Source organism: Muntiacus reevesi, chromosome 16, assembly GCF_963930625.1.
Source record: "Muntiacus reevesi chromosome 16, mMunRee1.1, whole genome shotgun sequence".
Lineage (NCBI taxonomy): Eukaryota > Metazoa > Chordata > Mammalia > Artiodactyla > Cervidae > Muntiacus > Muntiacus reevesi.
This window is the reverse complement of record NC_089264.1, coordinates 15,333,647-15,348,480: the sequence shown is the minus strand read 5'-3', so window position 1 is coordinate 15,348,480 and position 14,834 is coordinate 15,333,647. Positions and strand designations below refer to the sequence as shown.

At 42.5% G+C, this 14,834-nt stretch overlaps 1 protein-coding gene across 1 annotated transcript in view; it reads right to left on the bottom strand.

Annotated features, from left to right (window-relative positions):
• Positions 1–1,454: 1,454 nt before the first annotated feature.
• Positions 1,455–14,834, bottom strand: part of CFI (complement factor I) — a 46,810-nt gene continuing 33,430 nt past the window's right edge. The window contains exons 11-15 of the mRNA XM_065907290.1: positions 14,060–14,163; positions 13,785–13,888; positions 9,743–10,020; positions 4,057–4,161; positions 1,455–1,863 (exon numbers count right to left, since the gene is read on the bottom strand). Coding sequence (XP_065763362.1) covers positions 1,646–1,863; positions 4,057–4,161; positions 9,743–10,020; positions 13,785–13,888; positions 14,060–14,163 — 809 coding nt within the window. The 3' untranslated portion in view covers positions 1,455–1,645. The remainder of the gene's footprint in view (positions 1,864–4,056; positions 4,162–9,742; positions 10,021–13,784; positions 13,889–14,059; positions 14,164–14,834) is intronic.

Genomic DNA, 14,834 nt, shown 5'->3' with positions numbered 1-14,834 from the left:
TGAGAAGACAAGAGATTTCTGGAGATGGCTGCATAAAAATGTGAATGTGCTTAATGCCACTGAACTGCACAGTTCAAAATGGTTTAAATGGTAAACAAACAAACAAAAACCTTTATGTTTACTTTACTAAAATTTTTAAAAGGAAAAAAATCTGGGCAATAATTTGGGAATAATTGGGAATAATTTGGATATTCATATTATTAAAACAACTGGAATCTACCCAGAACTGGTTCTGGCTCTCAGGTTTTAAAGGTTAATATTTATGTGAAAAAATACACCTCTGTCTTCAGGATGTTGATAGCTGCCCTGAAAAAAAAATAATAGTAAAAGCAGCGAGCACTGTTGATGAACAAAGTGCTAGGGATGCTGATAAGAAGACAAAGTCTCCTGTGTCTTGCAGTGTAGTGGGGGTTGGGGGGTGGTGGGTGGGTGGGGTTTTGGGGAAGGGGGAGGCAAGTGAAAACAAAGTGTGTTGGGTGATGACAAGTGCTCTGGTGAGATTAAAGCAGGCTCATGTGATAGAGAGCAATTGCATGCCCACTGTACACTGAGGCCACAGGGGATTTACTGAGGTGGGAAGAACAGGTTTAAGAATAGGGGTAGACTTTGGGGTTGGCCTTTCTTTGAAAATACTATCAGGCATCCAGGAGACATGTTAAGTGCTCAGTGAGATGCATAGTCCGGACTTCTAGCAAAGGTCAGGGCTGGAGATACGGATTTGTGTGGTGGTAGACTGTGGTGGGATTTAAGGAGGACTTGTGAAATAAGGAACTAAAAGTTTTTGGGAGCTTTGAATACTTAAAGAAACAGAAAAAAATGGGACAAGAGCTGTGAGGTCCATTATTTTCTTGTGATAGGTATTATGGCAACTGTTTTACTGTAATCAGTTCAGTTCAGTCGCTAAGTTAATATGTAGCTTCATTTTCTCAAAATTCCAGTTTTCTTTTTAAAAGTGGGAAATGGGACACAAAAAAAGATAGTAAATTGCCCAGGGCCAAGTGATGAGCAGGTGGTAGAGCTGGAGTTTGAACCGGGCGTATGGGAATCCAATGTCTTTCTACCTGCTAAACCTTAGTACAGTGACTACAACACCCCCAGGCTTCCCTGGTGGTCCAGTGGTTAAGAATCCGCCTTGCAATGCAAGGGACACCGGTTCAGTCCCTAGTCCAGGCAGATCCCACACGCTTCGGAGTAGCTAAGCCTGTGGGCTGCAACTACTGAAGCCTTTGCGCCCAGAGTGTGTGCTCTGCAACAAGGTGAGAAGCTACCGCGATGAGAAGTCAGGGCTCCGCAGTGAAGAGCAGCCCCACTCGTGGCGACTGAAGTCCACATGCAGCAACAAAGACCCACAGTCAAAAGTAAATACATAAATCCTAAAAAAACATACAGCACTCCTGAATGAACAGATTACCCAGGTCTTTTATAAATAAAATAAAATAAAATATGTATGCTTGACTGAAATATTTATTTGAGAATTATACAGCAAAATTCCAAAATGGCATAAACTTTGTAGAGACCTTTAAAAAATGTCCCATCAAACCACCTCTATTGTTTTCCTTGAAGAAGTACTAATTATTCAGTATCATTTCAATTAAAATGGAGCTCCTGAGAGAAAAAGAGTAGAAAGAAGAGCGAGATCGTAGTTTTATACATTGTGCTGAGAAATAAGAGCCCTTCCTACGTGAAGACTAATCCAGTCAAAATAATTGGCCACTTTGGTGTAAACGCCTGGGAACTCTGGGTTTCCGCAGTTTTCACCCCAACTCACAACACCCCAGACGTAAGTCACGTTGTTGACATCCTGACAGACTAAGGGGCCTCCAGAGTCCCCTTTACAGGCATCAATAGAACCATCATCTGTACCTGAGGAAGACAAGGGACAAAGAAAATCACACATTTACTTCCATTGTCAAGGCTGTTCTCCCACCAATTGCCTGTACTGACACGGGCTTCCTTTTTTTTTTTTTTCAAGTTTTTTGTTTGTATTTTTTGAACGTGCTATGTGGCATGTGGGATCTTAATACCCTGACCAGGGATTGAACTCCCATCCCCTGCATTGGAAGCGTGGAGTCTTAACAATTGGACCTCCAGGAAAGTCCCAAACACTGACTTTCTTACACTTTCCTAACAGGCAATAACGATGGGCTCCCTTACAGAGCAGGCCCAAAGAGTTGTGGAAATGCAGGTTAGGAAGTACTGTGTCTTTTATTAAAACTCATTCTCCAAGTTTAGCAAGTACGCCCCCACTTCCTCTACTTTGTGGAAGCATATTTCATAATGAGATAGCAATCTCAAAGTAGCATCAATGACTGAGTGGAAAAATGATAGGAGTACCTAGTACTGACTGAGTGCTTAGGATGTATTGATTGTTCACTGTTTTAACCCTCATCACAACCCTATGAGAGACAGATCGTTAGTATCCCTATTTTAAGATGAGATAAGGCACAGAGACATTAGTGAACTTGTCTAGGGTCAAGGAAATAAACTTGAACCCAGGTAGCCAGAACTTGAACTTGAACTTGAACTTCTGAACTTGAACCCAGGTAGCCAGACTTCAGAGCTTATCCTCTTAACTGTGCAGTTGTGCCTGGGTAGATTTTGTGCTGTTCTCTCCTTTTGTGCTCTGTAATCCTTAGCTCCATTTTAAGATGGTGGGGTGGGGGGAGGCACATGGAGTGGTCTGTTTACTTTTTTCTCACTCTTGTGACTTTCCAAGATTTTAAATCACTGTATCCAAGAAGTTGGGGCTTCCCTGATGCTTCAGCAATAAAGAATCCACCTGCAGTGCAGGAGACGCAGGAGACTCGAGTTTGATTCCTGGGTTGGGAGGATCCCCTGGAGGAGGGCACGGCAACCAACTCCAGTATTCTTGTCTGGAGAATTCCATGGACAGAGGAGCCTGGCAGGCTATGGTCCAAAATGTCACAAAGAGTTGGAGGCAACTGAGCACACAGATACATCCAAGCAGTTACAGAATGTCAGTAACTCTGCCTTTTGCTATAATCCACTATTTGCAAGTGATTTCAATCAAGTGTCCTAAGTGCCCTGCCATGGCTGGCACCCTGCCTTTGGCTCACCACCAGAAGTAGGAACTGACGTAGTTGTGTTGGGTGGTAGCACTGGCATTCCTGTGATATTGAAGGAGGGGGGGACAGGAATCCTGAGAAGACAAAGGGATTCCTAACGGGGGAGAACTGACTTCCAACTGGACGTTTTGAAGTGAGATCGTCTGGATTTTTACTTAGAAGTCTAGGCTTCAATCCCAAATATACCATTGCTTGTCTGTAAGACTTTGCTGTGTTGTTGTTTAGTCGCTAAGTTGTGTCTGACTCTTTGTGACCCCCCATGGACTGTGGCCTGCCAGGCTCCTCCGTCCATGGGATTTCCCAAGCAAGAATACTGGAATAGATTGTCATTTCCTTCTCTAGGGGATCTTCCTGACCCAGGGATCAAACCCGCGTCTCCTGTGTCTCCTGCATTGCAGGTGGATTCTTTACCACTGAGCGACCAGGGAAGCCCCTATACGACTTGGGGCAACTCACATTACTGCTCTGCATCTCACTCTTCTCATATCTTAAGATCACCAGTGTTGCAGGTGAGGAAACTTGCTCAAGGTCACAAAGTAGTAATTGGTGAGAACTGGAATGTAAACCCAGGCAGTCTGGTTACAGAGTCCGTGCTCTTAATCACCTTGTTGGACTGCTGTATAATGGCTTAAGGAAGATTTTTCCTTTGCGTATTAGGTTGCGGGAACTTGAGCTAAGGGAAATGGACTGAAACAGTCTGATAATGCAATAGTCTGTGGTGGCTTAGTTGCTAAGTGGTGTCCGACTCTTGGCGACCCCATGGACTGTAGCCTGCCAGGCTCCTCTGTCCAAGGAATTTTCCAGGCAAGAATACTGGAGTGGGTTGCCATTTCCTTCTCCAGGGGATCTTTACAGCCAGAGGCCAAAGGAAAAGGTTGGAGGCCCAGAACAAGGCGGTGACTCAGCAGGGAGGACAAAGGTGTTTGGTAGAAACTATGGAGACATCTCCCAGAGGCCACTTTGTGCTTACCTGCACACTCCATTTCTTTTTCAAAGTAGCGACCTGGGTAGAACTTTGAGCAGTTGTTTATTAGGTGAACTTCACCCCACATAAGTGAATATACTTTTTGGTTACCTAAACAAAGTGAAAAAACAAAGAGGCATTTAGAAGCTACAAATGAGGAATCTAAGTATTTACTTTCATAATTCAGTAAACCATTTGGAACATATAAGACTATATATATTCTTTAATACATCTGTAAACTTTTCAGGAGAACTCACTAGCAAATTTAGTCATACACTGCTCGTATCCCATTTCTGTAATTGTCTTTCTAAAAATAGTCAAGAAGCCTTATTGAATATCTGTGAGATGGGCTTCCCTCGTGGCTCAGTCGGTAAAGAATTTGCCTGCAGTGCAGGAGACCAGGGTTCAATCCCTGAGTTGGGAAGATCCCCTGGAGAAGGAAATGGCAACCCACTCCAGTATTCTTGCCTGGAGAATCCCATGAACAGAGGAATTTGGAGGTCTATATGGTCCAGGGGGTCACAAAGAGTTAGACATGACTGGGTGACTAAGACACAGTACACTTTGAAAAGAATGGGATAGACTCCTTCTGATCACTGAGTCTAGTGGTGAGGTGGGGTGGGGGTGGGTGGTGATTAGGAATCTGTGATTGGGGTCTTCTCACATAAGTAGTTCCAGTCTTCTTATAGTCCCTTCTTTGCTTGAAAGTCCTTGTTAGAGTGAAAACAACTTTTAAATATAAAAACTTAAAATGAAAATACACATGAAATTATTGGTATCTATGAGTTTTTGTGTCTGTGAGGAACTCGATCTCCTAAATGATTTGAAAGTGACTGAAAGAGGATTTAGGATTTCCCTTTAAGTCACAGATTTGGGATTTGAACTTGATCCAAGGAAAGAGAAGGACCAGGTGCTGTTGCTGATTGACAGTCCAGGGAAGATGAGACAGACCTAAGAACACAGGTTCATATACCTCAGGTATAAGGAGTGAATTTTTGTCCCATCTCCTCTCTTCCTTTTCCCCACCTTACAGCAATTTTTATGTGGTCCCGGAGGGCAGGGGCTGGGCCTGATTCATTCACTGCTGCACCTAGCCTCATGCTGGTACCAAGCAGTTACTTAATAAATATTTAGGTAATTAATGCATGAACTCAGTAATTCCATTATACACTAAACACATTATGCCAAATGATTTGGCTCTTCAATTAATCTACAAATCTCTGTCTCTACCTGGGGACAGAGATGTCTGGTTTATTCTGAAAAGACACCCTCACAGATCCTACCCAGGGTGTTGTGGTCCCACCCAGGGTGTTGCGGGCTAATATTCTTCTCTTCTGGGAAACAGAGGGAGAAACTAATGCTTTCTAACACATTCCTCCAACCAGTATGGCAAGTCAGGAAGGAGTTTCTTTTTTCTCCTTCAAGTCATACCTCACATTAGTCTTTCGTTTTTTCTTTTTTAATATTTATTTTTATTTATTTGCCTGGGCCTCTCTGGTGGTTCAGTGGTAGAGAATCTACCTGCAGTGCAGGAGACCTGGGTTTAGTCCCTGGGGTGGGAAGATCCCCTGGAGAAGGAAATGGCAACCCACTCTAGTATTCTTGCCTGGGAAATCCCATGTGGGGGTCACAAAGTTGGGCATGACTTAGTGAATAAGCAAAATAATTTATTTGACTGCACTGGGAAGTCCCTCAAGTTAATCTTAAGATGACTGCCTTCTTCAGGATAAGAGCGTTCCAAAAATTAGCAATTTATTATTTCCCCTAACTCAGGATAAGCCTTCCAAAACTGGGAACTCTTGTACCACACGAGTGATTTCTGAGCCTCAGAGACTGTTTCGTCCCCTCAACTCTTGTTTTGTGTGCTCCTGGAAGCCTCCCTCACTGCTGTCTGCTGGTGACAATTATATCTGATGGTGCCTCTGCGACATAAGTCCCTGGAGGGCTGACCTCTGTCATTCCACTTTGTAGCCTTAGCGCCTCTTGTTTGTTGGTTATGTCCATGGTTTTCATCAGTGAGATTCTAGCACTTTAGCATTACTATCTTGCACTCACAGTGAGGGCTTAATACATGTGATGATTAATAAATAAGCCAATGTATAAGAACAAATCTACTAGCTTATAGAAAATGTGTACATCAAGAATACAATCAGCAAATTTCAAGGTGTGGGAATTCTAAAATAAGAATGACCCACATTTATTTAAAATAAATACATTTTAAATAAAAGAAAGACGTAACTGTTCTAGATTAAAGAGGTTTAAGAAAAGTAGCTGCTGAATGCAATGTGTAGACTTTGGATCCCAGTGGAAATAATCTGTAAAAATGTTTTGTAAATGATTAAGGCATGTTCAACACAACTGGGTATTGGATGATATTATGGAATCGTTTTTATTAGGCAATGCCAAAGAATGCTCAAACTACCACACAATTGCACTCATCTCACACGCTAGCAAAATAATGCTCAAAATTCTCCAAGCTAGGCTTCAATGGTATGTGAACCGTGAACTTTCAGATTTTCAAGCTGGTTTTAGAAAAGGCAGAAGAACCAAACATCAAATTGCAACATCTGTTGGATCATCATAAAAGCAAGAGAGTTCCAGAAAAACATCTATTTCTCTTTTATTGACTATGCCAAAGCCTTTGACTGTGTGGATCACAATAAACTGTGGAAAATTCTGAAAGAGATGGGAATACCAGACCACCTGACCTGCCTCTTAAGATATCTGTATGCAGGTCAGGAAGCAACAGTTAGAACTGAACATGAAACAACAGACTGGTTCCAAATAGGAAAAGGAGTACATCAAGGCTGTATATTGTCACCCTGCTTGCTTAACTTATATGCAGAGTACATCATGAAAAACTCTGGGCTGGAGGAAGCACAAGCTGGAATCAAGATTGCCAGGAGAAATAGCAATAACCTCAGATACACAGACAACACCACCCTTATGGTAGAAAGTGAAGAAGAACTAAAGAGCCTCTTGATGAAGTGAAAGAGGAGAGTGAAAAAGTTGGCTTAAAGCTCAACATACAGGAAACAAAGATCATGGCATCTGGTCCCATCACTTCATGGCAAATAGATGGGGAAACAGTAGAAATGGTGGCAGACTTTATTTCTTTGGGCTCCAAAATCACTGCAGATGGTGACTGCAGCCATGAAATAAAAAGACACTTACTCCTTGGAGGAAAAGTTATGACCAACCTAGACAGCATATTAAAAAGCAGAGACGTTACTTTGCCAACAAAGTTCCGTCTAGTCAAGGCTATGGTTTTTCCAGTAGTCATATATGGATGTGAGAGTTGGACTATAAAGTAAGCTGAGCACCAAAGAATTGATGCTTTCGAACCGTGGTGTTGGAGAAGACTCTTGAGAGTCCCTTGGACTGCAAGGAGATCCAACCAGTCCATCCTAAAGGTTGGAAGGACTGATGTTGAAGCTGAAACTCCAAAACTTTGGCCACCTGATGCGAAGAGTTGACTCATTTGAAAAGATCCTGATGCTGGGAAAGATTGAAGGGGGAAGGAGAAGGGAACGACAGAGGATGAGGTGGTGGATGACATCACCGACTCAATGGACATGAGTTTGGGTAAACTCCAGGAGTTGGTGATGGACAGGGATGCCTGGTGTGCTGCAGTCCATGGGATTGCAAAGAATCGGACACAACTGAGTGACTGAACTGAACTGAACTGGTTGGTTTTTTTTTAAAGTTTTGCCTGGTAAAGATGGCGTATTTGTGGGTGAAATTACATGGTGTCTAGGATTTGATTTGATATCCTCCAGGGGAAAAAAATAAATTCACTGTGGGGGAATATGTTGATAAGCTCCTGTTGTCATTCAGATCCTTTCTCCACCCTTCAATGCTCTGGCCCCTACCCTGAGAGCCGGAGCTGGAGGGACTGCCTCAACAAGAGTAAACTCGCCCCTGGTTTCCAGCTGCTTTCCAACAAAAGACTCCAGCAGAAGGAAAAGGAGGGAAGGTGAGAGGATAATGAGATTGGGATTGACTATAACCTTCAACCCGAGGTCATTGCTTCTCACAAGGTAGCATGCTGTGCCCAAGAGCTCTCTCCTTCTGGTAAGTTCTTCACCTTACACCTTCAGATCTAGGAAGGTCTCAGTTCTGGGATTGTTTGACCTGGATTTCTGCACAGCTCTTGTGGTTCCCCAACCTCCCACCCACTTTGTTATTAACTCCTTTATAAATAAACTTTCCTAATTATCCTATTGTGATTGTGATTGATTCCGGAAGCTAAAATAAGAATGGGAGAATGTTGGTAACTGAAAACTGCATGGTGAAAGCAGGTTTACTATACTTTTATCTCTACTTTTGTGATCACATATAAATGTACATAATAAAAGTTTTTAAAAAAGAAAACAGGGAATTCCCTTGTGGTCCAGTCGTTAGGACTCTCACTGCTGAGGGCCCAGATTCAGCCCCTGGTCGGGACATTAAGATTTGGTAAGCCTTGCAGTGCAGCCAAAATAAAATAAAATGTTGGTATTTTAAAAAAGAACAAATAAAAGAACATAATACTCTGAATAAATTAATTACTAATAAAATTTTAGCATTTTGTAAGTTTTGGGTATTCAAACATACCACAAATTCTGGTTCATTTATATACATATTTTATACTTTTCTCATGGCTTAGCTGGTAAAGAATCTGCCTGCAATGTGGGAGACTTGGGTTCAATCCCTGGGTTGGGAAGGTCCCCTGGAGAAGGGAAAGGCTACCCACTCCAGTATTCTGGCCTGGAGAATTCTGTGGACTGTATAGTCCATGGGGTCGCAAAGAGTTGAACACAACTGAGCAACTTTCACTTTATACTTTTCAATATGGCAATTATAAAGAGTGTGTTGCAATAGGAGTCTATTAGGCAAAGGCAGTGAAGCTATTTACAAAGAAAGTTAAGGGATCAAAAGGAAGCTAAATTTCTAGGCTGACTTCAAGATGAGGGGACAAGTACTGTCTAAATTAATTCTAATCTATCTCTAATTTACTAGGTCTTTCTAATGATTTGTCCCTAAGCAAGGTATATCTTTTATTCATGTGAATGTTCACCTCAAGTCATCTTAGAAGCACAAAGGATAACTTCTTTATGTTATCTTTCTCTTTGTGGGATGTTGGGGTGTGAGTCAGGAGAACAGGGGAGGACAGAAGAGGGAGGGGAAAGGCTGTGCGGTCACTGACTCAGCATATACTGTGACAATACCTTTGAAAAACATTTTATCTTTCATTCATATCATTCCAACCAATCCAAAAAGTCCAGGCTATATCCCCCTGTCACTCTGTTTTTCTCTTGATGAATGGTTACCCCTCAATGGATGTTTCACTATCGCAGAGTATAGGTATCCTCGAAACTCTGGGTCAGGATCAATTACATAATTTGCAGAACCAAATTATTTAATTTTAAAAATTAAAAATGTGAGGTGGGGCCCCTGCAAAAATGATTGAGAATTTCATGATGGTGACAGCAGGTTAGTACAGCAAGCACAAAGCCCTTTGGTGCCCAGAGCTTGGGGTGCTGGGCAACCACGCAGGTCCTCTGCCCATGAGGTGGCCCTGGCTGGATGCTCACTTTTCTGGATTTGATGCACTGTTTCTCTCCGAACACTGGGAGATTAGCTCCTATGCGTTTCTCTTCCTATTCATTTTTCAACCCCTGCATTCTGATGAACAAACTGTAAAACATACCTTTTTCTCGACCCCAGCCAGAAACGATGCACTTATCGTTAGGCTGAAATAGATATGGAGACCACGGGACGCAGGCAGGGACAGATTTACTCAACACACATTCTTTTTGATTTGGGCGTTTTTTCATTTCAATCAAAGCTATGTCATTTTGGTAGGTAGTTCCATTGTAATTCTCATGGATGATAATTTGATTCACGAATTGAACAACTATCTCAGTGTCAGGTTTTAACCAGTCTGTAAATGATGTCCATAATTGGTAACGATGAATTCTGCTGATTCTGTAACAAATAGGAAAGGGGGGGAAATATATTGAGTTGGGGGGGTGGGGAAGCAAGTATAAATTGGACTTCTGATGCTTCATCTTTAAGTTCTCCCCTCTTAAGGAGCTTTTTCATTTTCCCAGGTTTTTTTTTAATCCTTGCTGCCATGAAGCATTGCAATGAAATTTTCTTAGGACAGAATTAAAGTCAGTGGATAAGTGTAGAAAGGAATACTTCATCTACCTGCTAAATATTAGGGACATAAGGTCTCACTACTTACCAGAGATGCCAACAGTAGAATGAGTTGGCTGCCTCTGATGTAAGAGCGTGGGAATTGAGGGTATTTAAGCAGAAAGCAGAGAGCATCTAGTCAGGAATGTGCTTGAGGAAGTGGGGAGTCAGAGCTCAGGATCCCAGAGGTTCCCAAGGTGAAGACCTGGGAACCACCACTGTAACCTTTAAAACTGACTTCATCCTAACTTTGCATTGTATTTATTTGCTCAAGAACCTTTACTGGATCTTATTTGTCTACAGAGAGATACTTGTGTTGAGTATTGTATCTGGAACATAGTAGCTGTTTTAAAATTTGGTCGAAATGGTGAATGGGCTAAATATTGCCTGTCCTCATGCCTCACTCCATTTTCTTACCAATTTTCACCTTGTGGTTTCCAGCAAATTTGGCATCTATTACTTTCTCGGGCTTCCCAGGTAGCTCAACTGGTAAAGAATCTGCCTGCAATGCAGGAGATCCTGGTTCGATTCCTGGGTCAGGATCTTTGCTGGAGAAGGGATAGGCTACACACTCCAGGATTCTTGGGGTTCCCTGGCGGCTCAGACAGTAAAGAATTCGCCTGCAATACAGGAGACCAGGGTTTGATCCCTGGGTTGTGAAGAGCCCCTGGAGGAGGGCATGGCCACTCTAGTATTCTTGCCTGGAGAATCTCTATGGACAGAGGAGCCTGGTGGGCCACAGTCCATGGGGTCTCAAAGAGTCGGACACGACTGAATGGCTAAGCACAGCACAGCTTACACCACTATCTCAGGGAAACACCTTACCGTGGTGTCCTAGGAGCTAATGAGGGGTTTAGGATGTTTTTATTTACACTCAGTGTTCTTAGAATGCTGTACTTCATATTAATTTTGGTTATATTTCAGGATGAGAGGTCCTAAATATCATTCAAAGGTTAACTGTTCATCCATTCAATTTACTTAATAAATGTTTAATGTGCCGAGCGAATGTAGGTAAGCCAATTAGGAAGCAGATGGTAAAATCCAGGAGAGAGGTGGGAGCATGGTAATAGTGGAGATAAACAGAAACTTGGAGAATTAAATAACTGACAATTAAAAACACCATCTGGAAGAAACTGTGGTACATATGTACAATGGAATATTACTCAGCCTATGGCTGATTCATGTCAATGTATGACAAAACCCACTGAAATGTTGTGAAGTAATTAGCCTCCAACTAATAAAATAAAATTAAAACAAAAGAATATTACTCAGTCATAAAAAGAAACACATTTGAGTCAGTTCTAGTGAGGTTGATGAACCTACAGCCTGTTATACAGAGTGAAGTAAGTCAGAAAGAGAAAAACAGATACTGTATATTAACACATATATATGGAATCTAGAAAAATGGTACTGATGAACTTGTTTGCAGGGCAGAAATAGAGACTCAGACATAGAGACAGACTTATGGACACAACAGGGGAAGGAGATGGTGGGACGAACTGAGAGATTAGCACTGAAATACATACACTAGCATGTGTTAAACGGAGAGCCAGTGGGGAGTTGCTGTATCGCGCAGGGAACTCATCCCGGTGCTCTGTGACAACCTAGAAGGGTGGGGTGGAGGGGGAGGTGGGAGGGAAGCTCAAGAGGAAGGGGACATATGTGTACCTATGGCTGGCTCATGTTGATGTACAGTGGAAACCAACATGACATTGTAAAGCAATTATCCTCCAATTAAAAATTTTAAAAAAATTTTAAATGACATCTGGAGCTAGTGATACACAGCTGAGCTGTGTGGTAGGATTGAGGGAATGAAATGCGATCATTTCTAGATTTCTGCCTTGTGTAGCTAGATGGATGGTGTTGCCATCTGCTGAGAAAGGGAACATTAGGTCAGGACAATATTTGGGGGAAGGGGCAAATCATGAGTTCAGTCTTATTATTATTTTTTATATTTAATTTCTTGGCCGCAGTGTGGGGCAGGTGGGATCTTAGTTCCCCGACCAAGGATTGAACTGGTGTCCCCCGGCATTGGAAGTATGGAGTCTTAACCACTGGATCACTAGGGAAGTCTCGGAGCTCAGTCTTAGACCTTTTGAATTTGATGTACTAATACTTCTGATACAGTCAAGATAGTGTACTATAGGGTCAGGGTTGGAGAAGTCTAGGCTGGAGATACCACTGTGTCAGCATACTGCGGTATTTTAAAGTGCAGATAACTTCAGAAAGAAGAAGTCAGGGACTTCCTTGGTGGTCTAGTGGTTAATGCTCTGTGCTCCCAATACAGGGGGCCTGGGTTCAATCCCTGGTCAGGGAACTAGTTCCCATGTGCCACAACTAAGAGCTCACACACTACAACTACAAGGCCCAATGCAGCCAAATAAATAAATAAATAAGATATTAAAAAAAAAAAGAAAGAAAGAAGTCAGAAGAGAAGAGGAAGCCAGGATACACATCGAGGAACTTCAGTATTTCACTTGAGCCATAATGCTCAGTCACTGGAAGAGGAAGCTGCAAAGAAGGCAGAGAAGGTGTGACCCGAGAGGCAGGTAGAAAACCAGAAGAGTGTTGTGTTCCAGAAGCCAAGAGAAAAGGGTCATTCAGAAGGAAAAAATGAGATTTGGTCCTTCGCTCCAATCCATGAGGATTTTTATGGGTGCCATTCAACAGATTTCTTGACCCTCTAAATTTGGGTCACCTGCAGATTTTCTAAACAGGCCTTCCTCTAAGTCACTGTCAGATATGCTGAACTTGGTTTTACCCTGGCTCTGCTACAGACTGGGCTTCCCAGGTGGTGCTGTGGGGAAGAACCTGCCCGCCAGTGCAGGAGATACTAGACACGGGGGTTCGATCCCTGAGCCAGGAAGATCCCATAGGGTAGGAAATGGTAACCCACCCCAGTATTCTTGCCTGGAGAACCCCATGATCAGAGGAGCCTGGCGAGCTACAGTCAGGTAGCTACAGTCATGGGGTCGAAAAGAGTTGGACAGGACTGAAGCAACTTAGCACACACCAAGCCCTGCTACAGACTTGTGCTGTTTTAGCCAAGTTATCTGACTTCTGGTTTCAGTCTGCCTACCTAGAAAAGGAGAGGAATAATATTTGCCTCTCAAGAATGTTAAGAATGTTAAAACAAAATAACATCTATGAAAGCTCTGGGCATGGTATCTGGTCTGTAAGAGGTACTCCATAAATGGTGTTTCATTCATTCTAAAGGTCAGAACTGAAGCCAGAATTCTGAACTCTGTCCTCCAGGCTGACCTTGACCCACGCAAATGAGCCAAGTGAAACAGCTTGTACCTACAGGTTCGATCCGCCCTGCCAGCTGAGGTCAACAACTTGGTCTGTGGGGAACATAGTGGGTTCTGAGGAACTGGCCTCTGGCCTCCCGATCGTGAACATCAGAGAGGGTGTTTAGCAGACAATAGAGTGGAACTTAGTGATTTTTCTTACATAGGTTTTTATTTATCATTTTACTTTATCACAACCTTTTTTACCTAATTTCATTGTTTCAGAAATCAGGAATCTACTGGAGAGGTTTTTTTTTTTACCTGACACAATGTGCAGCAGTCAGAATCCAGCAGCCACCGATGTAAATTCCTCCACAGTGGATTTTGTCACCTTCCTTGATTGCCACCTGCCATGGGAAGTCTCCCTGGAAAGACATTCATGTGGTCTCGGCCATCCTGCCGGACAGGTGGCTTGAAGATTTCCATTGCAAGGTTCTCAATCTCTAATAATTTCCATCCCTACCCCCGACTTTTTTTTTTCCACCAACTTGGGTGGCTCCTGGGAAATGACATTATAACTTTTTGTGTGGGTTTACCATTTTTGCTGGCTTGCCTCCTACGACTCGCTTCCTTCGAATGTGCATGTTGTTTTTAACGCCACACGATAGTTTAGGCAAAAGTGACTTTGCAAATTTTCTTTCTTTAAGAAAAGAAGAGATTGTGTCATTATGATTTTTGAAACCATTACTTCTGGGCAAACTTCTTGATTATCTATGCCACAAAAACAGCAGAGTCACAACAAATATGAAGCAGGCCAGTTTCATTAGTAAGTTATTTTGGATGCTATTCACCTTGCTTAAAAATTCTGGCTTAATATTAAAAATTAAGCTTAAAGTTGGCTTGATACTCTGACGTTCTACCTAAAGGTGGACTCATGGCAGAAGGAGGTTGCCTGAGGGGTTACTCACTGACCAGCCTCTGGCAGATAAGAGAAGCCACACGCCCAGACATTACTACTGTGACAGTTCAGGATGGGGTGACACCTCTGGATGAGGTTCACAAGCAGAACTCGAGTCTCTCTTTCATAGTTCTTACTTTCTAGAGACTGTTTATGTGGGACTCTTCAGTAATATTAATATTAACATTAATGATGTTAATGTTGAATTCTTTCTGTGTGTCAGATCCTATACTAAATACTTTGTATATAGCTTGTATCACTTAATCATCGTATTGACACTGAGAGGTAACCTGCCAGGAGCCCCTGGACAATCCAGGATCAGTAGGCTGGGAGGGGGCTGTGTTTTTAGCGGCTTAACTTGTGATGGTCTTTCCTTCCTCGGTGAGCACTCAGACATAGCACACTTGTCACTG